The 16572-nt window shown below is 49.1% G+C and overlaps 1 protein-coding gene across 1 annotated transcript in view; it reads left to right on the top strand.

Moving 5' to 3' along the window:
* LOC144504750 (nesprin-1-like) overlaps window positions 1-16572 on the top strand; it is a 603924-nt gene that overhangs the window by 146254 nt on the left and 441098 nt on the right. Inside the window, exons 9-14 of the mRNA XM_078230493.1 lie at window positions 2814-2921; window positions 4531-4668; window positions 9465-9629; window positions 10596-10708; window positions 13707-13875; window positions 16000-16096. Of these exons, the coding sequence (XP_078086619.1) occupies window positions 2814-2921; window positions 4531-4668; window positions 9465-9629; window positions 10596-10708; window positions 13707-13875; window positions 16000-16096 (790 nt within the window). The remainder of the gene's footprint in view (window positions 1-2813; window positions 2922-4530; window positions 4669-9464; window positions 9630-10595; window positions 10709-13706; window positions 13876-15999; window positions 16097-16572) is intronic.

The raw sequence follows: 16572 nt of genomic DNA, 5'->3' as shown, positions 1-16572 counted from the left end.
TCCTTCTGATAGGCCTGATGTGAGAGTTGGAGAGATTCCTAGTCAGCACAGAAGGCAGTGGCAAACCACGGCAGTACCTTGCCAAGCATAATGATGGACCCATCCATTGGAAGTCCCTGGTCGCCACACCCTCACAGAGCCATGAAGGAGGGGGAGGAGGAATCTGCTTTAGTGCGATTAGCTTAGAAATAGGTATCGCCAGATAATCCCTGCTTTTCTTCGAAACGTGGCATCTCCGGCAGTTGGGCACTGCCTTGGTACTGCTCCCGGCCCACTACCAAATCTGAATGAATCTCCCCCTCCCCCATGAAGCTCCCACTAGGACTGGCCCCTTGGCACAGGCTGGCACTGCCAGGTTGGCTTAGGCATGGTGCCAATCCAGCAGTGCCAACCTGTGCCAAGGGGGTGGCGCCAGGGGGCAATCCCAGGCCACTGCCTGGCCACGTCCCTCACCCCCAGGGGGCTGTACTCACCTTTATGCACCCCGCCCCTCTTGGAGACCCTCACGACAGGCTCATGTCCAGGTTAACCTGTTGTAAATGGCGCCAGTGTGCCGCTTAATATCCAGAGAGAATGCTCACTAATAACATGCTGATGTATTAAAATTTCTGGGATCTGTTTTATCCCACTCCGCTGGCAGGGGGTCTGGAAGATCGGAACTCGGAAACTCCGAGTTTCCCCGGATGTTGAGTGCGCGCCGCTATTCCCACGGACGGGATCGCCCCCTTGAATGTTAAATCCCTCCACAGCCCTGCCCCTCCCCATTGCTGCAACCTCCCCCAGCCCCACAGCCCCGAGAACTCTCGCTTTCCCCCAATCCTGGATTTCCTTCGTCCATTGATATCTATGTGTTCAGACCCGAAGCGGGGCGGCACGGTAGCACAGTGGGTTGGCACTGCTGCCTCACAGCTCCAGGGACCCGGGTTCGATTCCCGGCCTCGGGTCACTGTCTGTGCGGAGTCTGCACATTCTCCCCGTGTCTGCGTGGGTTTCCTCCGGGTGCTCCGGTTTCCTCCCACAGTCCACATACGTGCGGGTTAGGTTGCTTGGCTGTGATAAATTGACCCTTAGTGTCCTGTGATGCATAGGTTAGGGGACAGGGCCTGGGTGGGAATGTCAGTGCAGGCTTGATGGGCTGAATGGCCTCCTTTTGCACCATGGGGATTCTATGATTCTCTCCACCTCTCTTTCCTCAAACACTCTCCTCATAACATCCCAAGTTTCTAGTCATTCTGAAGTGGCTCAGTGTTACGTTTTGTCTGGTAAAGCACCTGTGAAATACCTTTGGGATGTCTTACTGATCGAAGGTTTTATGATAATGCAAATTGTTGTTGCTCTAGTGCCTAATTGCTTGAGTTCAGGAGACTTGGAGGCACCATCCTCTACTTGGTGTTATTCCCGCACAGTATCGTGACGCTTTCGACATTCCTGTGTTATTTTAGTACGCTTCCACTACAAGATGGAATGGTTAATAGTAATCCTGTCTGAAAGCATTGATACTAAAGTGTAGAGATTTGGAGAATTAGTTTTCCTCCATGGGATGTGACATTGGTAAGGCCACATTTGGAACACTGCGTACAATCCTGGTCGCCCTGCGAAAGGAAGGATGTTATTAAACTGGAAAGGGTGCAAAAAAGATTTACAAGGATGTTCCCGGGACTGGTTGCTTTGAATTATAAGGAGAGGCTGGGATTTTTTTCCCTGAAGCGTAGGAGGATGAGGGGGTGACCTTATAGAGGTTTATAAAATCATGAGGGGTATAGATAAGGCGAATAGCCAAAGTCTTTTCCCCAGGGTAGGGGAGTCCAAAACTGGAGGGCATGGGTTTAAGGTGAAAGGGGAAAGGGATCCGAGGGGCAACTTTTTCCACACAGAGGGTGGTGCGTGTATGGAATGAGCTGCCAGAGGAGGGGGTAGAGGCGGGTACAATTACAACATTTAAAAGACATTTGGACGGGTACGTGGGATGGGAAAGGTTTAGAGGGATAGGGGCCAAGCCCAGGCAAATGGGATTAGTTCAGTTTGGGAAACCTGGTCGGCATGGATGAGTTGGGCAGAAGGGCCTGTTTTCCGTGTTGTATATCTCTATGACTCTATGTGGGCCGCGCTGGCCAGGCCAACATTTGTTGCCCCATCCCTAACTGCCCCTTGAAAAGGTGGTGGTGAGCCATGAACTGCTGCAGTCCCTGTGGTGTAGGTACACCCACAGTGCTGTTAGGGAGGGAGTTCCAGGATTTTGACCCAGTGACAGTGAAGGAGGGGAGCTTGCAGGTGGTGGTGTTCCCATGTGTCCATCGCCCTTGGCCTTCCAGGTGCACGTCTATCAAGACATGGGGCCCAGATGTAAGACCAGGCAATCCAGATGTGGACTGGCTTTTCTATTTGCTGTACCACATGTACTTCAACTGACATCAAGTTGCCTCGATGTCCTTGATCATTCTCATTGGTAACGGGGTGGCACGGTGGCACGGTGGTTAGCACTGCTGCCTCACAGCGGCAGGGACCCGGGTTCAATTCCCAGCCTCGGTCAATGTCTGTGTGGAGTCTGCACGTTCTCCCCATGTCGGCGTGGGTTTCCTCTGGTTTCCTCCAACAGTCTGAAAGTCGTGCCGGTTAGGTGCTAAACTCCCCCTCAATGTACCCGAACAGGCGCCGGAGTGTGGCGACTAGGGGATTTTCACATAACTTCATTGCAGTGTTAATGTAAGCCGACTTGTGACACTAATAAATAAACTTTAACTTTATTCAGACTCTAATTACTGATAGCGTCATCTAATAGCTAGTCTCCCCAATTGTGCTGTTATTCCTGCCAGCCGGAGAACAGACTGATGCTGAGAGAAGCCAAAGCGTGGCTGGAGCAGTTTGAACGGGACATCACGAGGATGCAGGTGGCTGAGGTGGGGCTCCAGGAACGATACCAGGTGAGTCTGCAACCCCCACCTCCACTGGCGCTTCCCAGGGGCGGTCCAGACGGGCGGGATGGAGAGGAACAATCGCCCCTCTTGCAGGGGTGAATACTGAATGTGGGGGAAATAATCTTAAAATCCGAACCAGGTCAGGTATCAAATCAGGAAACATCTTGTCCATACAAAGGGGGAAATTTCCTACTCTCCCTCCCCCGCCCAAAATGCTGATTACGGGGCTCAATTCTCCCCCACACACCCCACACACACCCCACACACACCCCCCCCCCCCCCCACACACACACACCCCACACACAGTGGTTCAAGAGGAAGGCCCATTACCCGGATAGTTAGAGACGAACGTTAAAAGATGGCCTTTTTAAAATTCATTCATGGGACATCTGCATAGCTGGTTGGCCAGGATTTATTGCCCATCCCTAGTAGCCCTTGTTCAGAGGGCAGTTGAGAGTCAACCACATTGCTGTGGCTCAGGAGTCACATGTAGGCCAGACCAGGAAAGGACAGCAGATTTCCTTCCTTAAAGGACATTAGTGAACCAGATGGCTTTTCCCGACAATGGTTTCATGGTCATCAGTAGATTCTTAATTCCAGACATTTTTTAATTGAATTCAAATTCCACCATCTGCTGTGGCGGGATTCGAACCCGGGTTCCCAGGACATTAGCTGAGTTTCTGGATTAATAATCTAGTGATAATACCACCAGGCCATCGCCTTGACCTGAGACTGAACTTGAAACATAGCCCCATCACCGGTGAGAGGGCGGGAGGGGTGGAGAAGGGTGAGGAAGGAATGGCAGGCTTTTTTATAGAAACATAGGAACTAGAAGCAGGAGTAGGCCATTCGGCCCTTCGAGCCTGCTCCCCCATTCATTTTGATCATGGCTGATCATCAAATTCAATATCCTCATCCCCCCCTTCCCCCCTCCATATCCCTTGATCCCTTTAGCCCCAAGAGCTATATCTAATTTCTTCTTGAAATCAGACAACATTTTGGCCTCAACTACTTTCTGTGGAAGTAAATTCCACACATTCACCACTCCTCTGGGTGAAGAAATTTCTCCTCACCTCAGTTCTAAAAGTCCTATGATCCCTACTTCTGGTGGTTGGTTGCTGTGGCTTTATTTTCATCCCTGCTTGAGCAGTGGAGCTAAGGTGGCACAGTGGGTGAGCACTGCTGCCTCACAGCGTCAGGGACCCGGGTTCGATTCCCGGCTTGGGTCACCGTCTGTACGGAGTCTGCACGTTCTCCCCGTGTCTGTGCGGGTTTCTTCCGGGTGTTCCGGTTTCCTCCGAAAGAAGTGCTGGTTAGGTGCATTGGTCATGCTAAATTCTCCCTCAGTGTACCCGAACAGGCGTCGGAATGTGGCGACTAGGGGATTTTCACAGTAACTTCATTAGTTTAATGTAAGCCTACTCGTGACACTAATAAATAAATTTAATACTTGCTGATTAAATAGGCCAACCCTTGAATAATGACTAAAACTGGTTGCTTGCCAGGGAGTCAGACTGTGTGATCTGAGCAATCATTCCAGCTCTGTATTTTCTGGGATGGTTTCATTGCTGTGCTGTTTTTGCATCAATGTTTTTTGTGCCTTATTCTTCCTCAGTTGTTTAAAAGCTTTCGAGGGCAGTATGAAGTTAAAAAGAAGCACGTGGAAGCCTTAATTCAGCCCACGCAGAAGGATGGGAAGCTATCACTGGACCAGGTGACGCTGAAGCAAATATGGGAGAGAGTGTCGGCTAGGGTGAGTTATCAAGGAGTCTCTCTGTAAAAGCCTTATTTACGTCAGTCCCTCCCTGTCTCTGTCCCTGTTGCTGTAATTTGTCTGTTGTGCTGTGCGATGCTTCCCCCATCAGATTAAGTGCCATCAATGTGACTGTTTTTGAGATGGGCGTCAGTTATATAAGCGGCATCTCTCCAGCTGATGCTAGACTTTGCACACCCGTTGCTATGTGAACCGCAGCTAATTAATTTTCATTCCTGTTCTCACACGGGGACCTGGTGCCTGGCATCAGATGAATCAGTGGAGTAAAGAAAAAGATATGCAAAAATATGCAAATAGAACCCTTCCCAACTCCACACCCATTTCTTCTCGGTGGGCACGGTGGCACAGTGGGTTAGCACTGCTGCCTCACAGCGCCAGGGACCCGGGTTCAATTCTGGCCTTGGATCACTGTCTGTGTGGAGTTTGCACATTCTCCCCGTGTCTGCGTGGGTTTCCTCCGGGTGCTCCGGGTTTCCTCCCACACTCCAAAGATGTGCGGGTTAGGTGGATTGGCCATGCTAAATTGCCCCTTAGTGTCAGAGGGACTAGCAGGGTGGGGATAGAGCCTGGATGGGATTGTAATTGGTGCAGACTTGACGGGCCGAATGGCCTCCTTCTGCCCTGTAGGATTCTATGATTCTTGAAGTCACTGCTGTGTCGTAGGTAGGAAAGCAGCCAACTATCGCACAGCAAGATCCCACAAAGCGGCAAAATGTCGTGGCCGGTATTTTACGACCTCACTCAGGCGAATCTTGTAAAATCCCGCCTGGATCCAACAGAGAATTCCGTTCTGCGAGCCGCGCTCACCCCGGTGCCGGGGCAGGCCTGGCAGGAAAACTCCGGCCCCTGTCTTTTTTCCTGGTAGCCAGGCCAATGCACCTCCCCCGCACACCTTTGGAGTGTGGGAGGAAACCGGAGCACCCGGAGAAAACCCACGCAGACACGGGGAGAACGTGAAGACTCCGCACAGACAGTGACCTGAGGCCGGAATTGGAGCTGTGAGGCAGCAGTGCTAACCACCATGCCACCGTGCCGCCCAAAGCACCAAAGGTCTCTCTTAGGTCTGGCTAAATATCACACCAACAGCATCCCCAACAGTGCGGCGCTCCCTCAGAGCTGCGCTGAACTGTCAGCCTGGATGGCTAATTCAGCTCAAGCCTCGGGAACATTCATACGGACCTAAGAATGAGGAGCAGGAATAGGCCATTCGGCCCCTCGAGCCTGCTCTGCCATTCAATCAAGATCATAGAAACCACAGAATCACTACAGTGCAGAAAGAGAGGCCATTTGGCCCATCGAGTCTGCACTGACCCTCCGAAAGAGCATCTTATCCATGCCCATCCACCCCCGCCCTATCCCCGTATCCCAGCACATTTACCATGAATAACACATCTAACCCGCACATCTTTGGACACTAAGGGGCAATTTAGCATGGCCAATCCACCTAACCTGCACATCTTTGGACACTAAGGGGCAACTTAGCATGGCCAATCCACCTAACCTGCACATCTTTGGACACTAAGGGACAGTTTAGCATGTCCAATCTGCCAGCTGGGGGGAGTCGACTTTAGCAGGACTGGAAGATCCCCTGGGCGGGAAGGGCAGAAAATCCCACCCTTTCGTCACCCCCGTTTGTCAAAAATCTATCTAACTCAGCCTTGGAAAGATTCAATGACCCAGCCTCCAGGAAGAGAGTTCCATAGACTCAAGACCCTCTGAGAGAAAACTATTCTACTCATTTCCATCTTAAAGGGAGACCCTGAATTTTTAAACAGTGTCTCTTAGTTCTCGACTCCCCTACAAGAGAAAACATCCTCTCATCATTCACCCTGTCAAGGCCCCTCAGGATCTTATATGTTTCAATAAGATCACCTCTCAGTCTTCTTGAACCCTATTAGTTGGATTAGTTGTGGTAAATGCACAGGTTTACTGGGACATGGAGGGGTATGGGCCTAGGTGGGACTCGATGGGCCAAATGGTCTCCATCTGCACTGCAGGGATTCTCTAAATACCTTCTTCCCAGAGTGCTGAGCCAAGCTGATGTGAAATTATCTGGCTCGCAGACAGAGACATATGTGACAACATATGTGCCGGCACAGTGGAAAATACTGAAGATCAGGGGGCCCTTGGAGTGCATATCCACAGATCCCTGAAGATTACATGACAGGTAGATAAGGTGGCTAAGAGGCATATGGGATACTTGCCTTTATTGGCTGAGGCATAGAACATAGAACATAGAACATTCCAGCGCAGTACAGGCCCTTCGGCTCTCGATGTTGCGCCGACCAGTGAAACCAATCTAAAGCCCATCTAACCTACACTATTCCAATATCATCCATATGTTTATCCAATGACCATTTAAATGCCCTTAATATTGGCAAGTCCACTACTGCTGCAGGCAGGGCATTCCACGCCCTTACTACTCTCTGAGTGAAGAACTTACCTCTGACATCTGTCCTATATCTATCACCCCTCGTGCTAGCCATCACCATCCGAGGAAAAAGGCTCTCACTGTCCACCCTATCTAATCCTCTGATCATCTTGTATGCCTCTATTAAGTCACCTCTTAACCTTCTTCTCTCTAACAAAAACAGCCTCAAGTCACTCAGCCTTTCCTCATAAGACCTTCCCACCATACCAGGCAACATCCTGGTAAATCTCCTCTGCACCCTTTCCAATGCTTCCACATCCTTCCTGTAATGCGGCGACCAGAACTGTACGCAATACTCCAAGTGCGGCCGCACCAGAGTTTTGTACAGCTGCAACATGACATCATGGCTCCGAAACTCAATCCCTCGACTAATAAAAGCTAACACTCCGTACGCCTTCTTAACAACCCTATCAACCTGGGTGCCAACTTTCAGGGATCTATGCACATGGACACCGAGATCTCTCTGCTCATCCACACTACCAAGTATCTTACCATTAGCCCAGTACTCTGTATTCCTGTTACTCCTTCCAAAGTGAATCACCTCACACTTTTCCACATTAAACTCCATTTGCCACCTCTCAGTCCAGCTCTGCAGCTTATCTATGTCCCTCTGTAACCTGCCACTTCCCTCCGCACTGTCCCTTAAAAAAAGTAAGAAGTTTAACAACACCAGGTTAAAGTCCAACAGGTTTATTTGGTAGCAAAAGCCACACAAGCTTTCGAGGCTCTGAGCCCCTTCTTCAGGTGAGTGGGAATTCTGTTCACAAACAGAACTTATAAGACACAGACTCAATTTACATGAATAATGGTTGGAATGCGAATACTTACAACTAACTTACATACTTACAACGAATACTTACAACTAACTTACAACTAAGAAGAGTTTCACTGGCTGTCTTGTCTGGAAACAATACACATCTTTTTAGCCTGTCTTGATGCTCTCTCCACTCCCATTGTTTTGTTTCTTAAAGACTGGATTAGTTGTAAGTATTCGCATTCCAACCATTATTCATGTAAATTGAGTCTGTGTCTTATAAGTTCTGTTTGTGAACAGAATTCCCACTCACCTGAAGAAGGGGCTCAGAGCCTCGAAAGCTTGTGTGGCTTTTGCTACCAAATAAACCTGTTGGACTTTAACCTGGTGTTGTTAAACTTCTTACTGTGTTTACCCCAGTCCAACGCCGGCATCTCCACACCTTAAAAAAAGCACAGCTTGGTATGGCTCTGTCCAAGACCACAAGAAATTACAATGGGTTGTGAATGTAGCCCAATCCATCACACAAACCAGCCTCCCATCCATTGACTCTGTCTACACTTCTCACGCCTTTCTCTTCCTTCGGGAAAAAGATACAAAAGTCTGAGGTCACGTACCAACCGACTCAAGAACAGCTCCTTCCCTGCTGCAGTCAGACTTTTGAATGGACCTACCTTGCATTCGGTTGATTTTTCTCTACACCCTAGCTATGACTGTAACACTACATTCTGCACTCTCTCCTTTCCTTCTCTATGAATGGTATGCTTTGTCTGTATAGCGCGCAATAAACAATACTTTTCACTGTATGTTAATACATGTGACAATAATAAATCAAATCAAATCAAAATGTAACAAAAAGAATTCGCATCACTTTTACCAATTACAAGACTTAAACATGACACAGTATAACTCCTGACAGCGAGCTATCTCTGTTGTTCCAAGTTAAAGCACCATCCCACAGGCACACACCCTTCTTCAGACTTAGCACAAAAAGCAAGTATGCTCACGTGATGCTGGACCTTCAGCTTTGTGACAACTATGGCCAGAAATCCAAGCCAGCTATTTGCTGAGAAGGATATGTCCTCAAAACAGCTAGACTTCAGAGAGATAAGCTTAATCTCTGGTGACTTCCAGTCTTCAGACTCCAAAGAGGGGGAGGGGGGAAATGCTGTTTCTCTCACAGCTTCAAGCAGCTTCTGAAAATGAAACTAAATGTAAAATATTCTGTGAAGAATAACTGTCCCTAGCCACATGACCTGACCTGTCAGTCACCCACAATCAAGCTCCACTCAGCAATCCTGGGAGACACATTAAAATCACAGGACACTGCATTAGTTCAGATTAAAAATAAACATGATGTCAATTATACTGCTCCAATAGCAATAGAGGACACCAGCTGCAGACAACATGGCACCAACAAATTGCCAAGGACTGCAGAAACATCCTGCAGAGAAACATGATTAAACTGCATTTCTTAAAGGCACAGTATCGTCACACTCCACAGAATCAGGGTCGCACTTTGTCTGCTTGTGGTGATGCCATTTGGTGTCTAACAGGAAGCCAGTCAAGTCTTTGCTTTGTCTTCCTCAGCTCCTGGATTGGCACGTCATCCTGGACAAGTCACTCCCTGGCCCCCTGGGCAGCATCGGGGCCTGGCTGCACAGGGTGGAGGCCATTCTGGGCGAGGAAATTGTGATCCAGCAAGCCCATGACGAGACGGCCAACATCATCCACAGGAAGCTCGAGCAACATAAGGTGGGACCGCGGTGGGGAAGCTTCGGGGTGCCGGGGGGTGGGGGGGGGGGGGGGGGGGGGGGGTGGCGGCGGGGGTGGGGGGGGGGAGGTTGGAGGAGGGTGACGGGGGGAGGTGGCCTGGGGTTTGCATTGGGATTCGGGGCTGGGAAGCACAGGTCCCCCTCCACGCAATCGCCCATTGGACAATCTACCATCCCGATCCTCCGATAGTTCACGACCGGTAATCGTAAAATCTTCCCCGAACCTGAACCAGTTTTGTTCAGGATTTTAAGCTGCTCATTATCCTGAATAGTGATTGCGAATTAATATTCAGCTCGGAATAACTGGGAAATGATGGGCCAATGGGCTGAGGGAAAAATGAAAATGCTGGAAAATCGCAGCAGGCCTGGCAACATCTGTGGAGAGAGAATAGAGCTCTGACGAAGGGTCGTCCAGACTTGAAACGTTGGCTCTATTCTCACTCCACAGATGCTGTCAGACCTGCTGTGATTTTCCAGCATTTTCTGTTTTTGTTTCAGATCCCAGCATCCGCAGGATTTCGCTTATACCTGGGATATTATGGGAATGGCTGTGCCGTTTCCAGTGCATATAATTGTTTTTGTTATTGGAGATTCCCGATGTTACCAGCATTTTCCAGCCCCTCTGGGCCAGCCTGGCAAAATGGGCCACACCTCCATTACATTTTGCACAGAGTGCTGCACAGCGTGTCGAGAAAAGCCGGCTGAGCTGTTGACGAGCTGCACGCAGGTTTTCCAGCACTCTGCACAGCAGGGTAGACAGTTTCGTCATGTCTATTGGGGTACTGCTTACATTGGAACTATAGAAATAGCTATTTGTTAAGAACTAAGAAATGGGAAAATGCCACCCATTGGTTATTTACAGCCTTGGCAGCTGCCTTGTCCGATTAATGAGAATAACGTTTGCTTTGTGCATTAGTGCACTGACCCGTCTCTGTTTCCCCTCCAGGATGTGATCAAAGCCTTAGAAAGTCATAAGCAAATATTCCACCAGATCCACCGGGCAGGGTCAGTGAATGGGATTCCCATCCCGGTCGATCAGCTCGCAGATGCTGCAGAACGGTGAGCACACTGTCAGTTTGGCACGTTTAGGCAAATCCAGGTCGACCCGATGGCTGAAGGTCTGGTAAATACTGGAGGGGTTGGGTGGGGGGAGAGGTGAGGGAGGATCATACCGGCTCATCCACCGGTAATATCGGGTGACAGGCGGAAAATTGGGCTCGAACAAAATTGGGTTCTTGCCTGGTTGTTTGCTTCTCGTGATATTACCAGCACTGATTTGCCGGGGAAATTGGCTTTGCACCCAGTGCACTGGGAGATCAGGGCGCCTGTACAATGGCGTCCCCAGAGCTCAGCAGCCGGCTTCTCGGTGAGATTAGCCTCGGTCCTGCTCCCTACTGGCGAGAGTCACATCTGGGCTCTTTTTTATTTGTAAGTGTTGTACGATTGCGACTGGGATCTCACCCATAAAACGGGCACGATTCTCCTCCCGTTTTCATGTTCATTCGGCACTTAGAGGTTTTTTGGCAAGATCGCCCCCAGGGAAGCTTAACTTTGTCTTTTCAGTGACTGTCACCTCTTACCGTACTATCGTCGAATCCCTACAGTGCAGAAGGAGGCTATTCGGCCCATCGAGTGTGCACCGACCCTCTGACAGAGCATCCCACCAAGGCCCTATCCCTGTAACCCCACACATTTACCATGTTTAATCCCCCTAACCGACACATCTTGGGACACTAAGGGGCAATTTAGCACGGCCAATCCACCAAAGCTGCACATCTTGGGACACTAAGGGACAATTTAGCATGGCCAATCCACCTAACCTACACATCTTGGGACACTAAGGGACAATATAGCATGGCCAATCCACTTAACCTGCACATCTTTGGAGTGTGGGAGGAAACTGGTGCACCCGGAGGAAACCCACGCAGACACGGGGAGAATGTGCAAACTCCACACAGACAGTGACCCAAGTCGGGAATTGAACCCGGGTCCCTGGCGCTGTGAGGCAGCAGTGCTAACCACTGCGCCACCGTGCCGCCCCCAAATGTGCAGATTTCTCACAACCTGGGTGGGCTGTCAGCGCGGAAAATGAAAGGACGTTGTTTACTGAAGGACATGCGCAGATCCTAGAGTGTCTTTGTGGAATTGGACAATTCAGCCCTGCAGTGCGTCGGATTGAAAGATTTTATAACTGGGCACTGGTTGGGTGCTTGGTGACAGGAAACTGGAGGCCTTCTGAAGAGAGGAAGGCTGGATCTGGTGTATCCTTGTGGATCCTCACGGTGTCTCCAAGTCACATGCACAATGATGCTCTTGAATACCCAGTTGTAACTTAGAGAAACGCAGCAGCCAACGTGTGCACAGCAAGATCCCATCAATAGCGTTGCAATAACGGGCTGATAACTTGCTCTTTTTCAAGGGATGAATGTTGACTCAACCAAATAACGTTGGGTCTAGATGGTAGCCGTTTTCAATTTGGATTTATCCTTTGCAATACCCGCACCAGTGTAAATTGGAAACCACATCGCTCTCTGATGTAGACAGTCCCACACCACTTCCTGGTGTCAGCTTCCTACCTCTGGCACTGGGTAGATTTTCCTTTATGTTGGCCGTGCTCTCACCTCTGAGTCTACAGTGTGATGATACTGTGCCTTTAAGCAATGTATTTGGGTCATGTTTCTTGTGCAGGCTCTATTTTAGCAGTTTCTTTTATTATCGGTGCCGTTTTGTCTGCATCCGGCAGCCCTGTTGGTCCTGCAGCAGCCTAATTGATCCCAGTTGCTAGAATGTTTGTTTTAATCTGGGCTAATGCTGTTCTGTTATTTTAGTGTTTTCCCCTGGGGCTTTGCAGAGTAGGGCTTGATTAGGTTGTTTGACAAGTAAGGTCATGTGACTGGGTTGGGCTAGGCTTACACAGAGAAATCAAGCACAGTTTTGCTGCTTGGGATCTTTGGAGAGAGGTCGCTTTTTCAGTATCCCTTTTTCCCTTTGGACTTTGAGACTGGGATCCAGAAAGAAATGAATTTCTTTCTCTGGAGTTCTGCTGCATGAAGGTAGATCTGTCTCTGAAAACTGTTGTATGGGAGTCAGGAGGCAGGTGCATTTGTCCAGAGGTGTTAAAAGGTTGGGAACATATCACCCACATGAGCATATCTGTGCTGATTCTTGGAGGGATTTACGTCTATGAGGGTACTGCTTACATTGGAACCATAGAAATAGCAAGTTGTTAAGAACTATACTTTGTCGTGTTTAAGTATTTCCAATTGGTAAAAATTACAATAATTATTTTTGTTATATTTTAACTGTGTTGTTAAAAATAAAGTTTGTTTTAATAAAAGCTCCCTAGTGGGTCAGTTGAATCATACCTGGAGCGAAACATCTTACGCTCACCGCAATGCCAAAATCAAGAAAAAACATTGGAGTCTAGGCTAACTGCACAATATACCTTGGAGTTTCTGAACTGGTCCCTAACAACAGGTTATGGGTCCAAACCCCACTCTAGAGACTTGAGTACAAAAACTAGACCAGTACTCCAGTGAGGTCGGTGTCCTAGGTACCATTTTTCAAATGAAACATTAAACTAAGGCCCCATTTGTCCTCATGGATAGATTCCATGGCACTATCATAGAATCATAGAATCCCTACAATGCAGAAGGAGGCCATTCGGCCCATCGGGCCTGCACTGACAACAATCCCACCCAGGCCCTACCCCCATATTTTGAAGGAACACAAATGGATTGGCCTTGCCACTCCCTGCCGCAGTGTCCTGGCCATATTTATCCCTTTCCCAGGATCATGCAACCAGATGATCTATCATTACCAAGGGGGGGGGGGGTTTGTGGGATCTTCCTGTGCACAAATTAACTGCTGTGTTTTCTGCATTTACAACAGCGACTACATCTCAAAACAGGATGTTCCGAGGTCGCTAGGGGCACATAGATAAATCTTACCCCTTTCTTTAAGGTGACAGTGATATTAACGATACACCTTCAGGTGTCCACACCATCGCCTGCGGTCAGTTCCTCGTGTTAACTCCATGTTCACTTCCTCCTTCCAGGTTTGAATTCATCGCGACTGCATCCAAGCTCCATTTAACCAGGCTGGACTTCCTGGAATTGAAATATCGACTTCTGGCCTTCCTGGTCCTTGCTGAAACCAAACTCAAATCCTGGATCATCAAATACGGCAGAAAGGAATCAGTCCAACATCTCCTCCAGAGTTATATTGTGAGGGAATATTTCAGTGAAAATATGTAATCAGAATTAGAAGGTTGTCAAAGGATACAGCGGGACATTGATAAATTGCAGATGGGGCGGCACGGTGGTTAGCACTGCTGCCTCACAGCACCAGGGACCCGGGTTCCATTCCCGGCCTCGGGTCACTGTCTGTGTGGAGTTTGCACATTCTCCCCGTGTCTGCGTGGGTTTCCTCCGGGTGCTCCGGTTTCCCCCCACACTCCAAAGATATGCGGGTTAGGTTGAATGGCCATGCTAGATTGCCTCTTAGTGTCAGGGGGATTAGCGGGGTAAATGCGTGGGGTTAGGGGCATCAGGTCTGGGTGCGATTGTGGTCAGTGCAGACTCGATGGGCCGAATGGCCTCCTTCTGCACTGTAGGATTCTATGATTCTATGATGTGGGCTGAAAAATGGCAGATGGAGTTTAATCTGGGCAAGTGTGAGGGCTACGTTCACAACCCTTTGTAGCTTCTGTGTCGCTGGATAAGCAATCAATCAGTTACATAAAGCACTGGTTAGATACTAGCTGGAGAACTGCGTTCAGTTTCGGGCACTACATCTCATGGAGCATACATGAACCTCAGAGAGGGTGCCGTGTGGGTTCACCAGAATGATACCGGGGGTGGGGGCGGTATAAATGTTTTATGGTGCGACTATAGTGACCTCAACGAGGCCCGTGAGTTGGGCCTCTTAGAGTATGAGCTCCCTGATTGAGAGAAATGATTGCCTGCCCAATCAGGGAGCCTCACCTGTGTATATATTGACACGCGATATAACTCACGGGGCTAGAGGTGCTCGAGGAAATAAAGGCTTTTATTGACTACTACAATAGAGCTACCATATATAATACACGATCCCAGACTGAGGGGTCCCAGACAGAGCAGTGACCTTTATACCTCTCCCAGGAGGCGGAGCCCGACTGGGATGTACCATAATAACTATAATACAGGTAGAACAGCCCAATCCTAACCCCAACAGTAACATGTAGAACAACCCATCCCTAACCCCAACAGCAACATATATACAGACTCATAGTACTGGCCAGACCCTGGCTCAGTACTACCTAGTGGGAACCAACGATGGTTCACCACATATATATTGAGGAGTATCAGGGCTACTGGGCCACTGGATTCTGACTTTGTACCTGAAACACTCTGAGGAGTGGAATCGAGTTTGTAAATAAAAGGAATCTGGTGAAGGGACACCCAGCAATTGAGGAGTTATTTCTGACTGGTTTCATAGCTTAGCTTGTATCCTTGAGAGTAGAAGGTTGAGAGGTGATGTATTCGGTTTGTAAAAAAAATCATCAATGGACTTGACAGGATAGATAGAAAAAAACTATTTCCTCTGTGGGGGGTGGGGGGGGGGGGGTTGCGGGGGAGAGTGGGGGGGGGGAGAGTGGGGGAGGGGGGGAGTGGTGGGTGGGGGGGTGGAGGTGCGGGTGTGGAGTCCAGAACAAGGGGACATGACCTTTACAATAGAGTTTGGCCGTTCAGGGGCGGTGTCAGGAAACACTTCTTCACACAAATGGTGGTGGAAATCTAGATAACTCTCTCCCAAAAACATAGAACAAAGAATAGTACAGCACAGGGCCAGGCCCTTCGGCCCATCAAGCCTGCACCAATCAAGTTGTCCTATCTAGACCAACTGCCTGTATCCCTCTATTCCCCGCCTGTTCATGTGTCTATCAAGATAAGTTTTAAATATCGCTAATGTATCTGCCTCAACCACCTCACGTGGCAGCGCATTCCAGGCCTCCACCACCGTCTGTGTAAAAAACTTCCTCCAACCTATTGAAATTCTTTTCTTTTATTCATTCATGGGACGTGGCGTCTCTGGCTGGGCCAGCATTTATTGCCCATCCCTAGTTGCCTGAGGGCAGTTGAGAGTCAACCACATTGCTGTGGCTCTGGAGTCACAGGTAGGCCAGACCGGGTAAAGACGGTAGATTGGGTAATGAGATTCAGCTGATCCGATACCTCACATCCTTCAGTTGAGATAAAGGCAACAATCGATTGGTTATTTTTAAAATTACGTTGAGTCCCTGCGAGCTTTTAATGCTTTGAGTGCGTTACACCCTAGACCTCGTTGACACCTTTGCTTTTTCCCTGCAGGCATTTGTCGAAGGCAACAAGTTTTTTGGACATTACGAGGTCACCTTCCAGTCTCTGAAACAGGCGGCTGAGGCGTATTTGAAAGTCGAGGACTCAGGTAACCGGCCGTTTGTTAACGATGACTCTCTCCCCACACCGGATGAATGCCCTGGCCTTGCCAATTTCCTCTGTCCCACTGCGGGAGCTATCATGGGCGACATGGTGGCACAGTGGTTAGCACTGCTGCCTCACAGCGCCAGGGAACCGGGTTCGATTCCCGGCTCGGGTCACTGTCTGTGTGGAGTCTGCACATTCTCCCTGTGTCTGCGTGGGTTTCCTCCGGGTGCTCCGGTTTCCTCCTGCGCTCCAAAAGACGTGCTGGTCATGTGCATTGGCCATGCTAAAAATTCTCCCTTGGTGTACCCGAAAAGGTGCCAGAGTGTGGCGACTAGGGGATTTTCACAGTAATTTCATTGCAGTGTTAATGTAAGCCTACTTACAGTCATAGAATCATAGAGGTTCACAGCATGGAAACAGGCCCTTCGGCCCAACTTGTCAATGCCACCTTTTTTTTTTAACAACTAAGCTAGTCCC

Source organism: Mustelus asterias, chromosome 15 (genome assembly GCF_964213995.1).
Source record: "Mustelus asterias chromosome 15, sMusAst1.hap1.1, whole genome shotgun sequence".
Taxonomy (NCBI): Eukaryota; Metazoa; Chordata; class Chondrichthyes; order Carcharhiniformes; family Triakidae; genus Mustelus; species Mustelus asterias.
Note: the sequence above shows the minus strand (reverse complement) of the source record. Positions and strands in the feature narration are given on the sequence as shown.